The sequence below is a fragment of the Buteo buteo genome, chromosome 9 (assembly GCF_964188355.1).
Source record: "Buteo buteo chromosome 9, bButBut1.hap1.1, whole genome shotgun sequence".
Taxonomy (NCBI): Eukaryota; Metazoa; Chordata; class Aves; order Accipitriformes; family Accipitridae; genus Buteo; species Buteo buteo.
The window spans coordinates 32925051-32950895 of record NC_134179.1 but is presented as its reverse complement, the minus strand read 5'-3'; the positions used below and the strand labels follow the sequence as shown (position 1 = coordinate 32950895).

The following is a 25845-nucleotide window of genomic DNA, read 5'->3' as shown; positions in this document are numbered from 1 at the left end:
GGGGCAACATGAGATCCTCCAGATCTTTCAGATAACACTGATCATTATTTCCCTTTGTGAACTTTTCCTCTGGTGTCAAGGACCATGTTCCTATTTTAGCAGAAATGAGACAATATTTTTTCAGTCAGAAAATGCATCTTTCTTTTTTATTGTTTTAATGAGACAACAAAGGGAAGAATTTCACAGTGGGATGCAGAGTGGATTTTGCCTATGTAATTAGTCTGAGCTTTTCAAAGAATTTAGATCCCCCAAATCCTAAGGAAAAACTTCAAGCCAAGCCCGTTTCCAAGCTTTGTATGCTTAAATCAGGTCTAAGCCCACTGGAGAAACCACATGTAAAGTCCACTGGCTGGTAGAGTAGCAAACCTCCAACAGTTTAATTGTGTCACAAAATTGTGTTTTTCAGTCAGTCCACTGATACCCAGTTTCATTTCAGGGAGTGACTGTCTGTAAGGAAGTGTTAAGTGAGTAAAGTGAATTGTTTGAACAGTGTTGGGATTTTGAACTAAGTGTGATTGTGAGAAATGCTGCCTTTCTGCAGACCAGCCAGGGAAAGCTGCAGATTCTTTCTCTAGGAGGGAAGATGGTAAATGTTAATCACCCCTTGGCAACCTGTCAAGTGGGGGACTGCAACCTGAGAGGAGTGATTTGCTGATTAGCTGATGTGACAGGTTATGAAATAAATATTTACACACAGGGTAAAAGTAACAGTAGAGTTGGGCAAGAGATCTGTATCTCCTGAATTCTTAGGTCAGTGATTTGGGTGGGGGGGGGGAAATGTTTTCCTTTCTGGCCTTAGGGAAAAGGATGAAAATATCTTTGTCAGATTTGCTGCGGTGGTCCTTTAAATTCTGTGTGTGCTTGGGATTGCTCTTTAAAAGGGTGACTTGACATGGGAAGGAGATCTGTAATCCTGGGTCACTTGGCATGTGGCTTTCCGGCCCAGGGCCCCTGTGGAGCATGCCAACCTGACCATCCACCTATCCCACCCTCACTGGACACCAAGACATTTCACATTATCAGACACTCTAAAAATGTCTCCCACAATGTCTGATGTCTCTGTGGTTTACCTGAGAGCTGGGTCAGCGTATGTGCTGATCTGGACTCTGTATGCATGAGCATGGCCATTTTCACTTCCCAGCTTCCCTTTGCAAGCAACAAATGTTGGAGCAAGGGAGAGGGAAATACTGGAACAGCATCTTCCTTGATGCAGCCAAACCAGAGTCACGGTGACAATTAATGCCTGGCCACTGATGCTACTGATCAGAAGGGAGGAAGGGTTTTGCTTGGAGGCATTTCCAGAGGCTGCAAAGGCTGTTTAAGGAGAGCAAAGAAGGGCAGGTACTCGCTGTTAGGCTGGGCAAGGACCCTGTGTGGCCAATCCACTGTCCAAGCAATACTGTAGACAGCAAGGTAGCCCCTGTGAAAGAGAGAAGCTGGAGGGCGATTGGAGCTAGGGATGGGCAGACCCACCCCATGGAAGAGAGGAGGCTGTGGATGCCCTTGGTGGTAAGGACAGGGCTTCAGCCTTGTGATGGATTCCCTCAGGAGGCTGGAAGATGAAATTCATTCAAAGCATGGAAAGGAGAAGGAAAAAAACCCCACAAACACAAACCAACCAACCCCCCCCCCCCCAAACCCACCAAAAAAACATACCCTTTGAACATTGTTGCTTATGATTACATAGGAATTCAAGGTTTCCTTCACATTCATAGCTAGAAACTGTTTTCCTAGATGAAGTTTTCAGAGGCTCAGATGTAATCAGCTAAGAAACTCTTCAAATAAGCTAGCCGTGTTTTGACTTGGTGCAAATAAGAAGTGAAGTAATAGGAATAGCTATTCCAGGAATAGCTGAGGCTTTGAAATGCTGATTTTAAATGCTGCATGCTGCTGTTCAGCTGTCCTGTCATAACAGTACGGAATGAAAGACAATTTCCCTCTCTGTAAGCACACACAAAACAGTATATTAGCAATTGGAAATAAAAATCCACCTCTGAAAAGTGGGGGTTTAAAATTTTTTCTTTTTTTAACCTTTTGTTTTATTTTTTAATTTTTTTTTTCCCTCTGTATTTCTTCTTTGCATCAAAAAGACAATAGCAATGCTTCTTAAATCAACTACAAAGGATATCCAGTTACCATTTCTCTACTGCTGTTACCTGACTTCACATCATGATTTGAAAAGTCTTATCATATGGGGCACTGCTATAAATTCACTGTAAACACTCATTCTCCTGCACTGCGAACTGATGGGGAAGAGAGATCAGACATGATGCCTGTGCTGCAATCAGAAGCCCAGGCAGAGCACATATAGGCTCTGTGTACTTGGGGATGAAGGCTGGAGAGCTGCAGCTGCAGGGGTGCTGGCATGGAGAGCTGCTTGAGTACTTGCCTAGGGTCATGGGTAAACTGGTACCCATGCCTTTGGCACCATGATAATTATGTAGCTCTGATAATGGAGCTGGTTCAGGTCTACCTATACACATACTTCGGCCCCACAGCTTGGGCTGTGTGGACATACAGAATCTGCCTTTTGAATTTCTGTCTCTGCCTTTTGCCCTTGCCATCCCCTCTTTGGCCCAACATGCAGAGAATTAATTTGCTGTGATATTTTACCTGGAAGGGGCTGCTCTCAACTTGCTGGCTATTGGGAGGGGGCCACTGCTACCCCTCCTTCCTCTTCCCTAAACACCCCTTCTCTGAAGAGCTTATAACAGCCTCTGTTAGGCTGTGCTCTCCCACCTACCACATGGCTCTTCAGAAATGGCCTTTTATTTTTTTTCTTACTTTTCCCCATGGGCTTGTATCAAAGGTAACTCACAGAATGAAACAGATATATTAAAATAGCCTATTATGAGTCTATGCCTAAAAGTGATTATGGAAAAATAATATTTTGTCTTTATGTATCCCCATAGTTGGGGCAAATAACTTTCAAGTCTGTGTTATCTGCAGACCCTTGTTGATTTTTCATGTAAGTTCGGTGATGTTTTCAGGATGTCTGTTTAGAAAGCTAAAAGTTTTAGTGAGTTCCTGAAAACTCACCCATGCAGCTTTACTTCAATGAGTAGCACTGTTAACGTCTACCAGACTCCTGCCATGGGTAAATGCAGTCCTACATGTTCATGGTGGTAACATGGGTACAGCAGTAGCAAATTGCTCTTTCTGGTATGAATCTGAGGGAAAACTAGTCTCTGGGTTAAAATTTAGGTTATTTTCTCAAATCAGAAAAATTTTTAGGACTGGTATTGTCCGATTGAGCATGAGTAATGGTTTTTCTGGTACCATAGATCCTAATAAATGGGTTATTCTATTTAGAAAGATATTAATGAATCATGTTGTCTATTGCTAGGTTATTTCTTCTGCCCTGTAATATATAAATACAGGGAGCTTGCAACTGAGTGCGGTATACTGAGGACAAATGGAAAGAATTACTCCATTGCATTGTGCGTTGTTGTCTCGTGCTTTCGTTGCTATGGGATGTAATTGTATTACCCACTGTACTGTTAGATTTCAAAAGGCTAGTTCATAAGCAGTAATAACATTTGTGGCAATCTGAGCTAAGTTAATGAAAAAGATAATCAAATCTAATGCTACAGGGCAAGATATCTGATATCTCTAAGGGTCACAAAGAGATCGTACAGCTGACTCGGGGGAAAGACAAGGAGCAGTTGTATGTGTGGAGCGCAGAAGAGGCAAGATATGGCAGAAAAGTGAGGGTCACCTTGCTCAGAAGCACTGCGGGCTGGTCACTGGCAGAGGCAGGAGTGTATGTGCTAGATGTATCACAGATGAAGATGCTTATCAAGCTAAAGGTATTTTTAGTAATGCCAATACCTGATGATGTATAAGTTTCAGCTGATCCCGGACATTTGTCTCTATGTGTTGACTGGGAAACTGGATTAAGTAGTTCACGTGTGCTTCTGCCTTGCCCGTAGCAGACATATACTGAGTTGGGGGCTGATCATAGATGGCATTGGAATAGCCTTTTTTTGTTTGTTTTTCAGTAAACACCAACTCCAGTCTGCAACTCACTTCTGTCCCTATTGCCAATGTAATATTTAATTGCATCTCTAGACAATACCTAGTGGTGACTTTTTCCTGCTTCTAACTGTAAACACAGCAAGTTTTATGTGTGAACACTTTCACCACCACGTATTGGTATATCACTTGAGGGTCCTGACAGTGGCTTATGCCCTGACTAGCAGCAGAAATAGTGCACGTGTTCCTGTAGATGTGTAACTGATAATGTTCAGCAAGAGACATGTGCAATGGTAACTATAGTCAGCACCCAAAAATATGTTTTCTCTCACAGACTTGTGCTATATTTATTGAAATTACCTCCTTCATCCTACTCTGCCCTTTTGTACATTCCTTATTAGCATTCTTGTTTTTTCTACTACTGCTCTCCTTTACACAGATCTGCTTTTGACTAGAGTAAGAATTCTTATACTAAGTCCTAGCCATCTGAGGCCATCTAGTGCTATAGCCTGTGTCATGCCTGTACATGGCCAAGGGTAGATGATTGGGAAAAATGAGAATGCTAAGGACTGCACGAAAGGGTCCCTCCTTCCAATATACCTTCCCAAGTCTCAGACTTCCTACATTTGGTGTTTTAACTACCATATGGTACGTTTGAGAATTTATCCTATCTAAATAGATGTACTGAATCCCTTTTTGAATGTCTAGACATTATTGGTTTCCTATAGCATCCAATAAGAAGTCTTAAAAGTTCTCCAGTAAACTACTGTTAGAAAAACATAGGTAGGAAAGACTGTTGGGGCTGATGGTTTTGGTTCTGCCTAGCCATTCACAGTCTCTTTCCATTCTACCTCTGTGTGTTTATGTAGCTCAGATTGACCCTATATAGATAATATTTTCATTGATAATTTATGCATTTGGAGCCTCTCCTATCATTTACGTCTTTTGTGTAACTCTTCTGTTAGACCCCATATGCATGTAAGAACTCATCAATAGACTTGCTTCAGCCTAGCCATGAGACAATCACATAGTAATGCCATAAGACTCCTCCAAGCAGGATGAGAGGAATATGCTGAGGTCATGGGGATGATGGGAAGAACCAGTGGGGAATATCCAAAGCAGAAAGGGAGCTGCATAACTTAGAGCTCACAGCTGGGTGCTGAAAGGCAGGTCTGGTTCCATGCAGTGCATCTACAGTAAGATGGTAAAACAGGAGAGGTAATAAATTGATCCCACTGCATGGTACCATCTAGACCTGTCCTTGTAGCCTATAAATGTCACTTGCTCATCACACATTTTTGCTTTGAGAAAAATAAAGGGCTATATTTGATACCTGAGTACATTTTTTTCTACTTCACAGCAACAACAATTACACACAAAATTTAATGGAAAATATTAAAGACAGAACTTCTGTCCAAAAGCTTTTAGTATGATGGTCTGTATCTTTTAAGAGTGTTTACTTGGATTTCATGCGGTAATACTTGAATACTTTGGTGTTCTTAATACCTGTATTTCTATAAAAATTTTCTAGCTTCTTTCCACATCTGTCAGAAAAAGCTTCATTAATTCCTAGGAGTAAGGTTATTTGTAATGTTTCTCCTCACTTTTTTGAAACTCAAAACCCAAAAACCCAGTAGAACAGAAGAAGTAATGGTAATAATGTGCTTGAACTTGTCATGATAATAATAATTACATTTCTATAAAGCTTGGATTAAAATAAATCCAACAGAAAAACTGATTAAAATCTACCATACAAAAGTTGACTACTTCCACCCACCCCTTCCCACAGTTCCTCAGAGCATCACTGTGTTTATATTTTGAATGTCTACAGTATGGAGTTATTGTAACTAAATCAGGTTTTAATAAAACAAGGGATTTCTGAGGGACTGAAGTTCAAGCTAACAATGCAGAATATACAACACCAAATACAGATTTTGCTGAAGTTAATACCAAAGAGACTTTTCTTTAGCTTGCTTCCTTTCTCTGCTCTACAAGTTATTCCAGGAGTGTGAGAGATTACAAAGTTCCCAGCATTGCAAATAGAGGTAGTTATTTTAAACAATAGCATTCAACCTTCTCTATTGCCTCTCTTGCTCTTTCAGCACAGACCTGTCTCTCTGCAGGATGGATTCTCAGCTGTAAAGCATCCAGATCCTAATTTATGTGTATGTGAATATTCAAGGTTAACAAGAATATATTCCCTGTGGGAGAAACAGTCAGTGCCATTTAGACCGCATTTCTTTTTCCTTCCTTGCCATAGAGTAGGTTGTTGAAAATGTGTCTGATGAAACTGTGGGTTCCTGTTCTACTCACATGAACAAATTTAATGTTTCTATTTGGGATTAGGTGAAGTATCTCCCCCCATGACTGGATGGCCAGCAGGCAGGACAAATATATTTAAATATCTGCTCTAAATCAAGGAGAGAGAGGATAAATTTAACTCTTTTTCCCACATGATAATTGTTCTTTCTATTCCTGTACAGTGTATGGGTTTTGGGGCTTTTTTTACACACAGCCCAAGATCAATGACCCAAGCAGGTGTCCCAGGTCACAACTTGACTGGAGCGTTGGGAAGAGAAGATTCATGGCTCAGGTTTTCAAGCAGGTTGCCCTCTTAGCCAGAGGCAGGTGCCTGTCTATTGCCAGCTTTACTGGATTAGAGTAGAAACCTAAGCGCAAATTTTACATGTCCTCTTTATTTCACCTCTCATGGGTTTATGCAGGCACTTGGCTGGTTCTGAGGGTACCCTTCTTACACAGAATCCCATACATTGCCTGGAAGGATCAGGACCTATGGAGACCCGGCGACTGTGTGTTGGAGTAGGATGTGCTGCAACAGCAGTGAAGTATTTATTCTGTATTTGAGCTGGGCAGCTGAGAAAGCCCAGCCTGGGTACAAGTTGTGAGGCAGTTCCATTTTGCCTCTAAGCACATCTAGACAATATGGGCACAGCTGAGCAATTTGCTTGGCCTTAACCTTTTGACACAAGGAGCTTGTATTAAAAGCGGATACCTGACTGGATCGTTAGCCAGACTATCATAGTGCGTGGCCACATATTCCTCTTCCTGTCCAGCAACCTGGTCATTAATCTGTGCTTCCCGACACACAGACCCTTCCTCACGGCAGCCGGCAGTGTTCACTGGAGCATGGGAAAGTAGGGAGCCTTTGGAGTGGCAGTGTCAAATGGGACCAGCGCTGCAAAACCAGTGGGGTGAGAGACGCGAGTGGCTAGGGTATGGACGGAGAACTTGTCAGAATGAGACCTCTGCATATGCCAACTACTTGTCTCTTCCCTGTGTGCCCTGGTTTCCACATTAAGGAAACGGTGGGTGCCCTAGGCAGGACCTGCAATGCCCCCCAGTATGTGCCAGCTGCAGTGCGCGACATGCCAGGGCCCTGGGAGACACCATCTCCTGGAACGGTTACAGCCACGACTGCTCCCGCTTATCTTGGGTGGCCTTATCCAAAATGCAGATTAACTTGCTGTGGATACAGAGACTTCAGAGCTGGCCCTGTGCGGTATGAGATAAGGTTTGGCAGGGCTGGTGCTTAGCTGGCGCTAAAAAGGGCTGATGGGTGCTGGTGACTGCACACAGTCAGTACCCCCGTATCCTGCTCTCCAGCACGCCCCTCAGCACCCACTGCCATCTGGCATTTCATTATCCTGTATGTCCCAACAGTCCCAAATAAAGACATTTTTTCAGTGCTGCTGCGCTGATTCAGTTCCTAAGCAGTTGGCTGAGGTAAAAAATTGGTTAAGCATTTAGACATTGACTATTCTTAGATTAGACCAGGATCCTATCACTTTTTAATCTTTCCTTTGATAAGATACCTGAATCACAGTTTTAAAATTCACTGCAGCATAGATATTCAGCCCTCAAATATTTCTTACATTGATTCCCTAAATTATTCTTTTTTCTTCCCCCAGAACATCCAGGATGAACACAGGGTTCTGTGAATCATCTCATTCATGCTTCATATGGAGGTAATGCTGCCACTTATCTGTTTTATTGACCTGTTTACATAGCCAAGGGTGCTGCTGCAAGCCGATATTCAATTGGTGATATTCTGATTTCCTGGGATACATGCAATATGACTAATTTTATGAGTTAAATATTGAAGGGATGCCATCAGTTTTTAAAAGTCACATTCCCACTTCGCTCTTTCTCATAATAATTGTTGCAAGCAAGATTACAGAGATCACCATAACAACAAAAATAAGGGGGGTGTGGGGAGAGTGTTTTGCCTTAGTCTGAGATTTTGGAAGATCTTTTGGGTTTTTTAAATTTTGCGCTGGACAGCATTTATGTGTTTGTATATGGTCAGTGCCTCTACTTGCTGTTTGTAAGTAGTTTCTTCCAGAAAATATATAAACCTGGGTCTGCTTAACAGCATCACAGATGAGATTGTGGGGGCGGTGGCTGAAAAGTAGAACTGGGATAGGGTTGAGGACTGAACCTTGGGTCCACCCCTTTCTGCTTACTGCCGTTCTGCTCTTCCCTTTTCACCCTCTCCTCTCCTTTTCGGGAGAAACTACTGAACTTAGAAGGAAGGCTTCACATTTCCATAGTCATGGCACTCTTTTCTTCCCTAACCCCAGTCTTTATAGCTATTATATGTGTTTTGATTGGGGTAATACTGAAGAAGACTAATGGAAAGAAGGAAAACCATGAGACTAAAAGCAAGCCTCTATCTCGTCCGTGGGTTGATGAAGATTTAAAAGATGGCACTGACCACCACTTAGAGGAAGAAGGTAAGAAAAATCTTATCCTCTGAGCACTTTTGTTGTTTGAATTTTATCTGCTGACATAAATAAAGGAGATGTGATCTTCTGGAGTTCTCTAATGCATAGTACTACACTGCTGCTGTGCCCTGGAAGGCGGCTGTCCTCATGTCATGTCATTCTTGGTGTAAATCTCTATTTTCCCCAGATCCCACAGGTCAGAGTGCAAAAAGAAAACGCATTTTCGAAGACTCCTGTCTGTCCCTCTGCACAGCAGACCTCAGACCTAGGAGGGACTCTGTTGGCAATATAGGGAAAGAAAGGAGATACTGCTGAAGTCCCCCCAGCCTCTTCCCAGGCCTCATTAGTGCGAGCAAAGGGAAGACCTTATCAAAGAGTTTCTATCTGCAAGCTGATTTTGTAGACATCTCATCCCACTTTACCATCTAGTGCTGCATATTTGGTCTCAGCACCCCCAGAAAAGTTGGAAATGGGTTTATTACAGTTATTACAAAAGTTCTCCATTTGTGACTTCTGAGAATGTCCACGAGAGCTTGAGCTGGGGTAGCACTGGGATCATTTGGGAGCTATGTTGATCAAGTAAGAATAAAATGTGGTGATGGTATTAATCTGTTCACACAACTGCATATTTGAACCTGTACAAAATGCCTCTTTTTTTTTTTTTTTTTTTAGTAGTGATTTCTACTACATCTACAGTTGTGACGCACAGCTTGGACAAAAGTCTGAGCACAAAATATGCCCTTCCTTCATTTTGTTTCCTGATTATCCTCCGTAAGCTCCCTTTATTTCCTTATAAAATAAAAACCTACACATTTCTGTTCCTATGAAGTTTTTAAACGTGCAGCTAATAGAGCTTTTTTTTTTTTCCTCAGGCTGGTTTCAAAGGCTTTTTGTGTGGTTTTTTTTGTCCCAATGACATATTCCCTGAGTCTGCTTCTAGGAATCTTGAAACTTGTATTGTTTTTCTCTACATACACCTATTTCTAAGAACCATTATTTCTCTTTACTTTGCAGTGTTCAGTGTACTTTGAGTTAGTGTTGTGTATCAGTTTCCAGAAATAGTTGATACTTGGAACATTTTGAACCACGTTGACTATTACCCAAATACACAAAATTTCTTTAAAAATTAGTTTATTTGTTGTATCCTCCTTTGTTCAATGCAAAATAGATTCTGTATAAAATTATCCCCTATTTACTTTGTCATTAGTGGCTTACTAGTTCAGTTAAATTGCTGCAAATCTAAAATTCCTGTGAGTAGTTCAAGTTATAATCTATGAATTATTAGTGACATCTTTGATTACAGTTGTTTCTATCAGTTTAAAAATTTAGTTCCTCTAAATAAACAAACCTATTGGCTCTTAACAAGGAGCCTTACTGCCACAGCTGCATATATAAAATGTTATTCTTTTATGTGTTAGTTGTTTTCCCTTTTATTCAGGTGCTAAATTCAAAATTATATTAGTTTAAAATTTCTTACAAAAAATTGACAGGTATATAGACATGTTTGTGCTGTTGCTAAAAGGAGATTTATTTATTTTTAAATAAAACCTCTCTCAATGTACCATGTCATCTGACATCAAATTAAGTTTTCTTGCTATGTTGCTTTTAACAACAAATAATCATCTTTCCCTTAATGGTGTGTGATTTGAAGCAACATCTTTGCAAAACAGGCATGTCTTTTATTTCTAGAAAAATTAAAATAATTGCATCATGCTTAGAGAAGTTTTTCTTCAGCAGGGGAAAGCCCAGCCTAAGTGAGACGATAATATGGCCACCTTGGTAAGGATCTGCTACTCTGCTAATGCTACAATTAAGAATCAACACATATTCACCCTGTTTTCAGTGTTAAAATTTTCACTGACTGCACTAGATGCTGAAATGGAAACATGGATGTAGACAGAGATTTTCTTAATAGTAAAGAATACTTTACCTGCTGTGTAAATTCTGCTACTTTACTAGTGTATCTTACTTTATCAGAAAAGCTTATTTCTACTTAAATGGCTCAAGCTGGCTTGTGTTTAAAGATAAAGTTCCTCTGAAAAGAATTTTATTGAGGTGAGATGAAAAATTTTCAAGGCTTTGTCTAAAGCTAGAGTCTAGGGCTGCCATAGGTGAACAAGCTGAATTTTGAACAGCCCCCTGACAGGAAGGGGCAGCTGAAGACCAAGTCTTTCGATATGCGTCCATGACCAAAGGGAGGGTGCTTTGCCAAGAGAGTGAAGCGGTCTGGAAGAAAAGCACTGAACTTGGGTGACCTCAGCCCCATGAACATTCCCTGAAGTGGCACCAGCAGGGATGTTTCCCCTGAGCGGGACATACCTTGGAGCAGCAAAGCCTTCAGAGTAATTAGCTGAACTGCTTGGGCAGACTCAGTAGGGTCACTTATTAGCAGTGAAGGGTAGAAGGGGGAGGGCCAAGTGCTCCCAAGCTTGTCTGTGTTATGCTTTCTGTAGCTGAAGAGAAGGATGTTTCTCAGAGCAGCCAGAAACCCAGTTCTTTGGTTAAGTGGAAAGCATTCACTCAGTCCATTTGTTTAATGCCTTAACTGGCAGTACTTCAGGTTTGTTTGCATTCCCATCTGTCCTGTAACTTTTTCCTTCATTTGCGAGATCCAGAATGAGAGACTGTTGTGCTGTGGATTGGCGAGAATGGTCTGTACATGTGTGTATCTGGCCGTGTCTTGCATTAGGTCATGTGTGATTAGATACAGATGAAAAAGATGTTTCTTCGGCCTTGTCTTGAACGATGAGTCACAAGGGGTCTCTTCTAGTGGTGGGCATCTCATCCTAAAGTGGTGATACCTCGTCTCCCACTGCTTCAGGTTTACACAATTAGATGTGGACTATTGCAAAGACAAATTCAGTCTTTAGCCCAGGGAGCTTATTGTATATTGGTCACTTTCTTGGTCATACGTTCAGATCAATACAGTTGATGGATATGGTAAATACAGACCCAGTTTACAGTGGTGTGGAGGATGAGGTTGAATTTTATTTGTATCCTTGTTACCCTGGGGATCAGTTGCAGAGATCAATAGCCAAGGCATTTTATTACTACATATTAATCGTGGGGACTTTGGTGATGTACTCTACTTAAGGCCCAAATGTTTGGTCTCTTCTGCAAATGCACTGCTCATTGCTTGTGATACTTCTTATAACAGACCTCTCTGACTTAGAAATATTTCTCCACTCCCCAAGTTCAAAGGCTTCCCATATCTTTTAATATTACTACTAACATGAATCAGGCAGTAGCAGTTTAATTTTCCAATTCAGTGACAGTTCATGCTTTGTGTCATTTAGGAGCACAGGACTTAGACGGACATGATGCATCATTGTGTTTATCTCCCTGCTGCTGCAGACACCTCCAGCCTTTGTCATCAGCTGAATGAACATGAAAACTGGCCTTTTTTGTCCCCACTTCTTTAACCTTGCTGGAAAGCTATTCCAGAACTTTGTGCTATGGGTTAAAAATCCTCCTCTTTCTGCCTGCCCGCCCAAACTTACTTAATACTATACCCGTTTTTCCTGTTCCATCTTCTTGTTAGTTTAAAGTATGCTTCTCCAGCCCTTGTGTATACCCTCCTGTGGTTTACAGGCAGCAATCAGATTACCTCTCAGCTTTCCTTTTACGAGGTAAACCAGCAAATCTTCTCTTTATAAAACAGCCACTCCATTCCTCTGAAGATCTTAAGAAAACTTCTGCAACCATATTCCAGTTTGAGGTAATTTTCACAGTATTTTGATGCTGGCTTCTTTCTTCCAGGGTCTGCCTCTCCCACTTGATACTTCTTTTGCTTAAGATCCCTGACCAGCTCTTGAGGGTTCCAGGATCAGCCTGCTAACCACTATTTATAACCCACTAGTAAAGCACTCCATCTCTTTTAGTTCCCTATTAGCCACACAGTTCAGGATTGGATTCACTACTGGGATTCCTGTAGTGGCAGATTATGTAGCAGTCTGCCATTAATCAAGCAAAAAAAAGAAGGTCAGTTGCCCAGCATTTTAAGTCCAAAGATGTGAAAGCTTTCTTTATATACATTAAATTGTTCTCCTATGTATTGCGCCTTTACATTGGAAAAGAGGATTGGAGAGGAATTCTATGCTTAGGAAGCAATTCCTTGGAGAAGAAACTGAAAGAGTTGGTTTGGAAAGGAAACACATTGGTCTAGACTGAGGTTAGAAGCAAGGTTTCTCAAGGATCGGTTTCAGGACCAATTGTTAATATTATCTAGTGGTCTTTGCATAAAACCAAGGAGTGTGCAAGTGAAATTTCTTAATGACATACAACTGGGAGCCAACGACACAGGGAAGTGTCAGTGTCGGTAAAATAAGTGGCCAACAGAAATGAAATGACAAGTTGTTGTTCTTAGTGTGAGTTTATGTTATTAGGAACTCATGGTAAGAATTTTTGCTACAAACTGAGGCAAAATTTATTACATGATTTGTAGGCTGATTATAACCTCCCATATGAACTGCTGGGAAGAACACAAACATAATCCTAAATGTATCCGGAGAGGAATTTCTGATAGAGTCAGAGAAATAGTACTTCTAAAATGAGATTTCACTTGGGATGTCTGAGCCAAAACCATTTCAGATTTGCTTAAAGAGCAGGAAGCCTGCTGACTATTGTAAATGTACAACAGAATTGATGGCAATCTTGAGAATGTGGCTAACAAGATAATAGACTGACTAGCAGGATGTCTGTTGTCCATCAAATGATGGAATACACAGAGATGTAAACAAGACGTTTGTAGTATTGTATAATGTGACCGTACAAGCAGGAATATGTCTAAACACAGCAATTAAAGATATAGAGAGCATGCACTAAACAGATGGTGCTGATAATGATTTTAGCTTAGCATATGGATAATGTTAACTGCTAAGAATGAATGGTAGACACATGGTGGAAGAGAATAAATAATAGATGAATTTATTTATAAAAAAAAAATTGCCAGGAGAGTTTTGGGTTTGTGTGTCAGTTGTCTCACTTCTGGGTTCTTCCCCTGCCTCAGCCAGTATTCCCATTTTGAGTGTATCAAGGTTTTAAAGTTTTGCTTACAAAACTTAAGCTTAGATGTAGTGATTCTCACGCTTTCATTCTCACTAGTCACCTCACCTTTGTCCCATGTCCAAAATCTTTGAAAGGACATTTCTTTTTTCACTATGTTATTATTAAGTTGAACCATCTTGACCATGCAGCTTCTTCACTTCTTCTCTTCTACTTACATGGGAAAAAAACCAACCTGCAAAACAAGCAAACAGATCTCTCAAAATTTAACTCGGCTTGACCTTACATAATACTGCAAGTTTTATACTTCCTGTCTTACAAGGTCTAGGTTTCTGTATTAACTAATCTTTTTCTTCCATTCCTAGTTGCCTATAGATCATTTAATTGAGATGTTTATTCAACCAATTACATCTAAAATGATTTTTATACCTCTGATTTAAAGAAATGCCAAATCTCTCTGCTTCCTGATCCCTGAATTCTTCAATCTGAGTTCTCCAACTTAATTTTTCTTAATCCCTTATTTTCCCCAAGTTTTTTCTCTTAAAAATTGAGAACCACAGTTATAGACCTATTTTTTCTTACCCTTTCATTTAGTCAATTAAAATGAATGAACTGATTATATTTTATTTTTCTAATGTCCTCCCTTTTCACTGAAACCAAAGCTAAGAGAGTCACTGCACCAAGAGAAGAATGGGCTATTTGGTTAAGGTATGGGATGCGTCAGCTGGGAAGTCTGGTTTTTAGTATTATCATAATATTTCCTGTTTGGTCTATACCTGGAAAGCTATGCTTCCGCTGGGTACTTCATAACAATGGTGTGGTTGAGGCAATATGACTCTCTTAAAGATGTGTCCTGATGTAGATGTAGATGTGACCTTGGGGGCCTTTGTAGGCTTCACACTATCCCAGAAGATAGTGAATCTCAAAAACCAACCCTTTTTTAGCCATGCTACTTTTTTTTCTTTACAGTCTACCATGACATCAATTATTACCTATTTTTTTATTGATATGCTTCCTGCACAAGTCAAAGCAGGCACTGCTGCTGTTGTTATAGTGTCTTCATTCTTCCTTCCCTGCCATGTTTTGTTTCATGTCCTGCACAGACACGGATAGCTTGTCCAGTTTGCTGTCTAGGCCTCTGTACTCAACTGGCCACAAGTAACATCCTCTTTGGATTAAGTGCATCACCTGAGTCAGTTCTCTGACTACTGCCCTCATCCATAAAAGTAATTCAATCTTGCTCTTCATCCTTCTGTCCTTCAACATTCATGTATATATTAATGATTTATCACCTACCTGACTTCCCTCTCCTTGTGTTTCAAAACCAGGTACAGAGATTACACAAATTTCCTCCAGCCTTTGCTGCCATTTGAGAAACCTCCTTTGTAAAGATTTTCAGTATTTTATAGACTAGTCTCAGTATCTCAGGATCGCTAACTCAAAATGGTTGTGGATAGTTTTGCAATAATACTAGAAAAAGAGGTGACCAAGCAGGGCTTGGATTTGCTTAGGAGCCAAGATTAGACCATTAAGTCTCCTCCATCAGTGGCTGAATAAGAGGTATGGTGCATTGAACGTATGCCATTTCCTACTTTCTGAACTTTGATAAAAATCTCATCATACGAAAGTAAATAGTGAGAGCACATAAGAACTCTTGGTTCCTGGAGTTAGTTTTATTTGACTGTTTCTAGGCCAGAAATAGTCTATTTCTATTTCCCAGGACACTCAACGTTGTAAACTTGTGAAATGGATAGGGATGATTGCTACAGCACATTAATATAAGCACAAATAGTATAGTCTGACCTGAAATTTTCACCAAGACTCTAATCCAATACCTACTCTCAGTATAGTTTTCTGGTCAGATTCCGCCTTCTGGTAGACAATGTATAACCTCAGCTGATTTCAGGAAGTTTTTTGTTATCATAAGGAAAATATTTCTGCCATTTAGAAACTCCTCTTACAAGAGCGTCTATGGATAAAATTAAGTTGTGCATCATTCTGTGTAACTACTAAATCTCAGTTCATCAATGAATAACTTTCTTGTAGTTTCAGTACGGCTGTACAGAAGATGGATTTGGAGAGTGACAATTAATTTTATTGGACCAATCAAGACAGTTGCAGGAGGCCATCCAGCTTCCAGGCCTGTAAGGCCTTTGAGAGGAGCTTGCAGGAGATGTTATGTGCCCAAAGTTTGCATGATTTTCTGTCCTGTCGATATCAATGGACACCTTCTGAATTTCTCTACGGGCCAGACAGTCCTCAGTCAAGTTGGAAAGGGTTGATGAGCTGCCATGTCCCAAGTCCTTTTTTTTTTCCCTTAGGGTTTTATAGATTTTTGGGTCATCACTTTTTCTCTCAAATCCTTTGGCTGCCAGGCATCACTGTCTCAACTTCTGTCTGTGGAAGGTTTTGCATATTGGCTTTTACCAGCTTAACATAGTGGTCCTTGAAAATGGCATCCTATGGTACCATGCACGGTGTGGAAGAGGTGGGAAGGATGCAGAGCTCTAACCATCTCCCTGCCTCTCCGCCCCAGCTACCCTACCACTCTAAAACATGTAGGATGTTGAACACTGGGTCCCCGGCAGAAGCTCTTCCTCTCAACATCCTCTTGCACCACACTACTTGCTAGTCTAAACATAGCCTTTTAACCCTGTAGTATTCCCTTCACTGAGTGTGGAGGAGGAACAGCAAAAAAGGGGGTGTGAAAGTTTCTGAAAGAGATCGTCACCAGAATCCTAGCAAAAGGGCAAGTCCTAGTCAGCCGATTGCTATTGAATAGTAAATAATGTACTTTACTAAGTGTAAACCACAAAGGGAACGCTAGGAAGAGGCATCCTCTTCCTTTTTCAGTTTGAGTGTGAAAGATGGCCACAAAAATAATTTTTACAATGGGTCACTGCTTCCCATTACCCTGGAGCCAGGTCCTTGCAGACTGTGACTGAGAGTGCTTAATATAGGCATGAAATTCTAAACAAAACAAATTTTCTGGGTGACTTCTTTGTATGCAAAATGAAATGTATGTTGTTTGGGGACCAGAATCATTCTGTTTAGAATCAACATATGAAACTGTATATATTGCAGCCTCTTGCACATGCTGAGCTGCACTTGTGAATATTTCACTGCTGTTTATAAAATGAACAAAAAAAATCAGCCTGGTCTCTAAGGCAACTGCATACTACTAAAACACAGAAATAATTGCTGTTTGAATTTGCACTGGAGATTGCTATGATTCCAAAATAACAGCCTAATGGCAACTGAAAATGTACAGGAATATTTGTTCCTGACTCAGCCCTCTGTAGCAGATTGCTCAATACTATTGACTAGTCAAAATGCAAAATTTAAATGGCTTTAACTTCCACATTATAGTTGCAAAAAATGCTGTCCCTGCTGATTCTAGGAATGCAGGGGAGAAAGAGGAGATCTCAGAGACAACAGAAGATGCATTTTGTGGTATTAAAAAAAACCAGAGAGACACATTTCAGTGAAATGAGGAACCATTTTGAGTTCTTAAATTAAAGACAAGAAACACAATATCCTACATTTGATATGTTGTTATCCTAAGTATAGATGCCTGTCATCCATTTCCTCTTATGCTGAAAGTATCATGAAACCAAAGAACTTAACCACAAAGTCACATCTGTGCAGAGCCTAGACTCGTAATGCTTCTGCTATGAAACATGCTATGAATATGGAAGAAGCTGACATTCAGCTTGTCAGAAGAGATTCTACACATATTGGTAGTTAAGCCCTCTCCTTAACTTCAGTAATTTAATTGATTTTTTTTCTTATTAGGCTGCTCAGGAAGGAACACAGATGTTCACACTTACTGAGAAAAGCGAGCTGAAAGGTTGGCCACCTTTTCACCACTGTTTCAGTTTGTAACCCATTTGTACAGGCAGGCTTGCAGACTGAAGTGGAGAAGGCCATGACTTCTTTGTAGATCACACTTGCTACAGCCGGGAGGACCCTCCTGCCTCTTGGTATTTAAACAAGGTGTTTATTCAGTAGCTGGAGCTAGGGATCAATGAGTTGTGTCAACTGGACCCTCAGACTTTGCCTTTCCAGTGGTGTAGAAGTGTGATGTATGCCAATGCAGGCCAAAGTGCATTAAAGTGGTGAACGCCAAAGATATAAACAGTGTTCTCCAGCAAAAAAATCCTTAACCACTTTTATTTTCTTGCAGACGTTGATGAAGAGTGGCAAGGTCCTGATGAAAATATTGCCCATGTCCCTTTCTTCGCAGAGCGCTACTCTGAGGGTGAAATGATTAAAAGGTCACAGATGTTTTATGAGCTTCTTAATAAGAGGCGGTCTGTCAGGTTTCTCAGTGATGAGCCAGTCCCCAGGGAGGTTATCGATAATGTCATCAGAACAGCAGGTATGGTACTGAGTGGTTCAAGGTTTGGGGAGAAAAAAAAGGGCGGGGGGGGGGGGAATCAGCATTGCTGTTCAACTGTGTAAAAGTGATGTGGAAAAGCCAAGAGAATTGGCATTTGCCTTATGGTTTCCTTGATTCACCTGTAGCTGTAATGAATGAGCACCCATTGATTGATTGGAAATTACGCAGCTTGAACAACTATGTGTTGGGGACTGGTTTGGAGCATTCCCAATTCCTTTGTATTTGCAGTGCACCCAAAAGGGAGAAAGAGCATTTCAACAGCATGAAACAAGCCATTTCATTTTCAAGCCTTAAAAGATGTTCTTTAAAACAAAACTGATGTCCAGTTTAGTGAGACATCTTTCAAATAGAAATACTGAAGTGTTTTCTTTCAAAAATGTCAAACTATGTGTACTTCACATGCTTTAAAATAACATGTATTATGATATTTATCATGTGTACATTTTGTTTGTTGCTTTTTTTTTTCCCCAAACAAATTGATGAAATTGTCTCAGCCACGCAAAATATTTCGGTTGACATAAATAGTTGGGTTTTATTATGGGGAAAAAAGTTTCAGTCTAGAACAAAAAAACTTTTCCAGTCCTTTCAACATCAGTGCCAGCCCCTATTGCATATGACCGGAGTGTTATGCTGAGGACCCTGATCAAGATTATTTGACTGAATGTCAGAAATTAATTTTTTTTTTTTTTTTTGAGAATTTATGTGTTGCAAAATATTACTGTCATGTCCTGGCCTAATCTCATCTCTGCTTAGTAACATTGACTTCAGCCAGGAGTGTCTTTGATCCTCATTATTTCTCTTATTCTATGAACTAGCCGCTGCTAGTATAGAAAATATTCACAAGCTGCCTTAGAGAAAAGTTCAGTAGCCTCTAGCCGGATTAATAATATAGAGATTCTTAGCATTTAAGCTGCATTATTTTCCCTTTAAAAACTGTAAGCAGCTTTGTTACTGCACTGTAACAAGCCTGCATCTTCCTCTAATTAGCTGGGAGTCATTAAAACACTGAGCATGTTTTGGCAAATGCAGCAAAGCCAACAAGCCTGGAGTGCAGATGAAGTACTTAGTAACCCTCAAAGCATTGGGCTGTGTAGAGAAAAAGAAAACAAAGCAAAGCATAAATGTCATCAGTTCTTACCCAAACCTGAGGAGAGGCAAGGTTCACAATATAAACAGATTTTAATATAAAAGATAGTTCAAGCTGCTTATTCAGTGTTCGTCAAACTGAAATCAGTGCTTAGGTCAGCAAATATTGTATGTGTTCAAGACCTTCAAATATTTTTAAAATATGTATGAGGGGCTGGAGAGATCTAAACAGTCTCCTTAACCTATTTATCTGTGAACCTGCATAGATAACTATATTCTTCAGCTTCTGGCTTTCATCCTGTAGGCAGTTAAAATATTCTCCAATGGTGTTGGTGTGTAATGATCAGGGCTGAATGAGCAAATGCAGATTTAATATGTGCACACCTACATACACCAGCTGTCTTTGGGACAACAAACTCAAACCTGTGTGCTATGTGGCAGATGTCTGCATTGTGCAGCTCCTCATCTTTGTCAGTCAGCGACAGTTTCCTGCGGGTGGTCGCTTAGTCTTGGTTCCCTGAAAGCCATTAGCTTTGCCCTTCAGCTAAAATCATGTCTCAGAGTTGGGTGCCTATTCAGATGGTGTGTTGTTTTCAGTATAATGTTTTGTAGTAACATTACTGCATACATATATTGTGCCATAATACTGTACTGTCTCATCGTAAGAACCACAAAGGAATTTTTACAAATCCCTAACTTTCGTTTCCTGTAAGGTGGCTCTATGAAAGGACTAACCTCTGTCATTGAATGGGACTTCACATTTTTCGAGAAAGAAATGAATAGGAGTGTGTGCCAGAACTTATCTTAGTCCTTTTCTTCCCATCTAATCCACCTGCTTTCCCATTGCTCTGTTGGTCAGCCTGAAAGCCCACAAGGAAGAGCTGATACCTCTCACTGCACACCCTCCTTCCTGCATTTTCATCTTTCCCTGTTTTTGTATGAAGGTACTTCACCCAGTGGAGCGCACACTGAGCCCTGGACCTTTGTGGTAGTGCAAGATCCATATTTAAAACATAAGATTCGTGAGATTGTAGAAGAAGAAGAAGAAATCAACTACAAAAAAAGGATGGGAGACAGATGGGTTAATGACCTGAAAAGATTGAGGTATGAAAAAGACACTTGGCTAAGGGGTTTGAAGGGAGCCATGTTTTAATCTGGGAAAGACTATATTGGGAAGTTTTAGTCATGCTGCCTTTTTTTTTTTTCTTTTTTTTTTTAATTTTTTGGACTTATTTTCAGAAGAAAAAAACCACAAAACCAAAACCTGAAAATATTCAGCTCAATTTTTAAAACTGTTTTAAAAATGTTTTTTCAAGTTTGTGCTCCTTAAACTCTCTGCAGTTTTCTGGTGCTCCTCAGGAGGGCAGCTGTAAATATTTCCCATGTCCTGATCACAGAAAGAGAAGGAAGGTGGAGTCAGAGACTGCCCCAGCCAGGGAGTTGCCAGGGTTGCTATAATGTGGTCCTTTTGCTAATTTACAGGTGGGAAGAAAAGACTCCTGTTTGAGGAAAGTGGAGTTCCTACCCAGCAGGAGCTGGAAAAAAAAAATATTTACTATCTATATGTTAATTCTGGCTGCCTTGTTCTAAGGGCCAGGTGAGATGCAGCACCTGACTGATACACACACAAGAAAAATTCACTATGCCTACCTGCTTCAGTCTTACCAGAAGAAAGATGAAATAAGTGACTCAGATGTTCAGCACACTCTTTTCTGTTGCATGGCTTTGTCTTGATTCTCAAGATGACGGGAATCTTACTGAAAGCACCACAGTTTAGAAAACTGAAGTGATAAAATAAGCTTGTCTTCAATTCTTCCAGTATCCTTTTCCATTTCTTCCTCCCTCTTGCTTTTAATATATTTCTAAGATTCATGTTTGGAAAGAAAAACTTAAAAATACATGTAGAATTGTACCTTGGTGGCTGGTTCATAAACACTCCATCCTTAAATTGGCTCCTTTGTTATTTTTTTTTTCATGTGACCTCTGTTGCCATAACTCTTGTCCAAGTTTTTTCCTGTTGTTTGCCAAACAATGAAATTCCCAAAGTCATTGGGAGCTTTGCTGCTGACTGAGGTAACCCCAAGGCTTGTCCCTATGCGAGTGCTGAATTATGCAAGATTTAATTGTTCCAAATGCCCTCCAAAGTCTGACTGACTTGCTTAACGTCACACAAGGGGAAGATGTCTACTGAGTCTTGGCTTGTCAAATGAAGCATATGCGCAAAGCCTTATAGTGTTGATTTGCTCTACTTGTTTCATAATGTTATCATTTTTCAGGTGCTTATGTGCTATGTAAATTTATGTGCTATGTAAACAACTAAAAGATTGTATTTTTTATATCTTGAGTGAGAACAGGAGAAAGCACACATTTTCTTATCTAAATCCTGCATCATAATTTTATATATTGTCATTAAAAAAAAAGGCAACTAAATGAATTCTAACAAGGCTGAAATACCCAGAAACAGAATAACTTATTTTTTTTCCGTGAAAATATATTTAGGTTTACACCTTAGGCCAAGAAGTTTTGAATTTTTCTGCCAGCAGTTTTCCCTGCAGTTACAAAAAAGCTGGCACTGCTGGTAACAGGTGGATCTGCAAGTCTGCAAAATTCCAGGAATTAAACAACCTCAAGGGCAAATGCTTATGAGGACAGTTCACAGATAAGAGGTCAAGAACTAACTCCTATTTTTATGCAATTCCACTGTTCAGAGCGAGCGCATCAACTCCTCAGCCAATTCGGTTAAAACTGAGAACTCTAGTCAACCTTTTTTTTTTTCCCCCAAAATGTTTCTATTTAAGCTGATAATATCTAAGCCTTTGCAGTGAATGTTCTAAGATTTAGTCTACTGCTATAATTGTCATGTACCTTTAGTGCCCCTTTGCAGACAGTAAATGTGACTTACAGGAAAGTGAAAAAGTTGCAAAATAAATGTCTTAAACATTATCCTTTTGCAGAACAAACTGGATCAAAGAGTACTTGGACACTGCTCCATATCTGATCCTCATTTTCAAGCAGGTATATGGGTGGCTTCCAAATGGCAAAAAGAAGACCCACTACTACAATGAAATCAGTGTTTCTATTGCCTGTGGTATCCTGCTTGCTGCACTGCAGGTATGGTGACAGAGTCAATATATCGGTTTGGATTACATACCAAGACTATTCTGCCCAAATGAGGGTGGAACCCAATTTAGATTTTAACATTATCAATCCTCTGGATTACTCCAATTCCTGGAAATATGTCTTAGTTTTGAGTTTTAGAGTTATTCTGCACAGGCCTACATCTGAGAAGGTGGTTCCTCTCCTCAGTGCTGGTTAAAAAGAAGAAAAATGTAACGCAGCTTACTTCCAGATTTGTCACTTTTGTCCTGGGACAGGCTTCAGCCCCTGTGGTTTCTGCCTTATGCTAACAGGGCTGACAGGGTCTGCAGGCTACCCCAAGCATGGCTGTGCAGTGCCACACCGGCCCCTTCTTTTCAGTAATCCCTAAAAACCAGCCTAACCCCAAATCATTTTTAGTACACGGTGCTGGAAAAAAAAATCAAGGACATATTTCACAGAACAGGCTGTACTATTTCAATCAGTCTTTCCAAGGCTCAGTGAAACGATTTCTAAAGTTCCGCATGTTTGACACCAGCCAGTTGGATTTTCTCAGTGGTTTCTCAGTGCTCGGTTCTGCTTTTTGTATCTGATGTACTCACACAAGTGTTTAAATAGTGAAGCTAGTCTGATAGTTAACTTGGCCTGTCAGCAGGGTAACAGCAAGGTGCCACCTCTTACATTAGGCCAATTTCCTACCAGGAACTGCAATTTCTCCTCCATTCTGTTTTGAATGACACTTCCCTTCCTGCATTGCTGCTTCTCCGGAGGATCTTCAGGATGGGAAATCTGAGAAGTGAGCAGTGCAGAAGCACATTGCTGAGATGTTGCTGCTCTGCAGCTGCACAGTGCTCTGTATTTTCCCTCCATGGAGCGGAGAGCAAAGGGAATGCAGAGGGAATGGGGCAGATCCAGACCTGTGTCACTAGTGCCTTAGTCAGAAGCAGTAGGAGTGACAAGGCTCCACTTTCCCCTGAGCCAGCCCACCGTCAGGTGGGATTTTGGAGGCTCCCTACCAACTGTTAGGCTCCTTAGTGCTGTCTCTTTCCCAGCTCCTATAAATTAATTGACAACATTAAAGGACACAGTGCCGTGGAGTCATAACACTCAGCACCACCACTATTAGCTCTTCTACTTTTAAGAAGATCATAGAGATTACTTAACATGAGAGACCCATTGCCTGAGCACCTCTTGCTGGCTGACTTTTATACCTCAAAGCCTCCCAAAATGTTTACATTACATGGAGGGAGAGACTGAAATGCACATGTGCAACTATCAGGATGTGCCTCATCTCTGTGGTCATATCTTGGATAATGTTAGCTCTTTATTATTTGTCAGTTGTTCAGCTTTTTTGTGAGATTCCATAGGAGAGGAGGAGAGACACATCATAGACTTATTTTGGGGTTCTGATGTAAGCCAGAACATTGGCCACTGTGAGAGATGGCAGCAGACTCCTGTGACAACTTCTGAGGCAGAGCCTGTGCCCGCTGTCCCTGTGAGGTACAGCTCTTGAGAAGGAACAAATGTTCACAAAGCTGTAAGGCATCTTCCTGCCAGCTGTATGGAGGCAAGAACCCAAACATTTCTCTGTATAAGCCAGATGAACCCCATGGGATGATATTCCAGTGATAACCCCACAACTGCCTCTCAGCTTCACTGTGGCCATGGGTCCCCAATTACACCGAGTACCGCAGGCAGGCTCCTGCTGTACAGCATACGGACATGTCAGGCAGAACATGCTGTTGCTGCAGTGGAGAAGTGCTGTACTTCTCTGTAGGCAAAGCAGGCATCTTTTATGGTACCGTTGAGTCTGGTAGTAAATTAGATGTTCTAAAGCCTGCAGCAGGGTCTAACACAGTAGCATTTCTGGGCTAGTCAATAGGAGAACGTGTACAGGTCTGGTGGGAATAACAGATAGAAACACAGAGCACTGACTTCTGTCTCACTCTGTTGCTGTCTGTCTTGCTGCAGAATGCGGGTCTGTACACAGTGACCTCCACACCCCTCAACTGCGGCCCCCAACTCCGTGTGCTGCTCCAGCGCCCAGCAAACGAGAAGCTGCTCTTGCTGCTCCCTGTTGGCTACCCCAAGAAAGAGGCTACAGTGCCTGCGCTGACCCGAAAGCCGCTGAAAGACATCATGGTGGTCATGTGAGCCCAGCGCCAGGAGGAAGGCGAACATCCCTGCTGCCAGCTAGTAAGCAGCAGCCAGCTGAAGTTGTCACTGCTGTTTCTGTGTATCATCCTCCTACGTCACTGCTGCTCTGGCTGTTTACACCTGTATTTCTTTCAGTGCTAGTTATCTACTAATAGTAGTCAGCAGTCAAACACTGCGCATTTGACGGCTGCTGTTACCAATCAGCCCGGGCAGTTGTTCCAGGGGACGCGTACAATGACCTTTAAATGACCTTCATTACTTGATTTTTCTTACGCATTGTAGGGACAAATCTTTCCTTGAACTGGAATGTATATTCTCCTTATACTTTTGTGATAACCGTTACACAGTTATTTTCACTTCAGAAATTTAATGGAGGTTGTATTAAAAGATATAAGGAGGTCAAACTCAGAGCTGTGTTATCTTGATCAGTGTGTGCTATTTAAATGCCCCTTCCTCTTCACTGTGTTCAGTTCTGCATAGGAGGAAGCTATTTTTTCTCATATACAGTAGCATTTTCCTTACCTGATTGATCTCAAAAGCATGTTCTATATCAGGCTTTCTTAAACTATTGCTGGTACAAGTGTCTTCGTCTGGGGAAGATCTAGTAGAAACAAAGCATCCAATTAATTTCCTTGTTACCATTTATTTATACATGTTCCAGGCACAGTTAGATCATATGGCAGCTATCAATTGTGCCCCCAATATTTGCTGCTTCCACTTCTACTGTTCTGGTTATCCTGTTTATACCTACAACTATGCCAGTTTAACACCCTGAAATTAAAGACCCTGACGCATGAGAGGTGCATTCATGTCACACCAAATCAGGCATATTTAGGTTTATTTTAAGGCCGCTTCCCACAAAAGTAATGGTCCCTACTAAAAGCCTTGTCTACAGGCAAGACGTGAACAGGCACCGGTGGCAGTTGCTCACTGGAAGGGTTGATGCTACCGATACCTGCGCTGGCAGAGCCCCCTCGTGGGGTTGCGGTTCCTGCCGGCTTTGCGAGCAGTCCAAGATTAAAACACTGAAAGAGAGACTTCCTTCCCTGAAGCTGCCTATATTCTGTGAAATACTTGCCCACCCTGCTCTCTGCTGCATGTAACTTCAGGCAAATTCAGCCAAACTGGCTTCAGCTTTCCTTGGGGGTTAACTCCTTTCACCTTGTCTGAAGTCAGTCCTATTTAACATGACCTGTTGTCAGCTAAGCAACTGGAGGGGATGATATTTTGCAGAGGTACAGCTTTTTGCAGTGTTAATGCCTCTGTTGCCCAATGAGAAAAACTATTTTCCTCTTTGGCAGACCATTTTGCTGGTATTTGGCAGGCACGGTTCTCTGTTCACCTGTTTTACTAGCCCTGTTTCACATACTCAGTGGTACA

At 41.0% G+C, this 25845-nt stretch overlaps 1 protein-coding gene across 1 annotated transcript; it reads left to right on the top strand.

Moving 5' to 3' along the window:
• Positions 1–8480: 8480 nt before the first annotated feature.
• IYD (iodotyrosine deiodinase) lies at positions 8481–25062 on the top strand. The gene is made up of 5 exons (XM_075035990.1): positions 8481–8729; positions 17911–18105; positions 20157–20316; positions 22167–22323; positions 24280–25062. Exons 1-5 carry the CDS (start codon positions 8549–8551, stop codon positions 24460–24462), a joined length of 876 nt encoding a protein of 291 aa, XP_074892091.1. The 5' UTR covers positions 8481–8548; the 3' UTR covers positions 24463–25062.
• Positions 25063–25845: the final 783 nt, after the last annotated feature.

Bases quoted from the DNA above. Each gene is read 5' to 3' on its own strand.
- IYD (XM_075035990.1), top strand. From the start codon at position 8,549: ATGGCACTCTTTTCTTCCCTAACCCCAGTCTTTATAGCTATTATATGT. The intron at 20,317-22,166 runs GTATGAAAAAGA...ATCCTTTTGCAG, and splicing joins AATGACCTGAAAAGATTGAG to AACAAACTGGATCAAAGAGT. The intron at 22,324-24,279 runs GTATGGTGACAG...GTCTTGCTGCAG, and splicing joins TCCTGCTTGCTGCACTGCAG to AATGCGGGTCTGTACACAGT.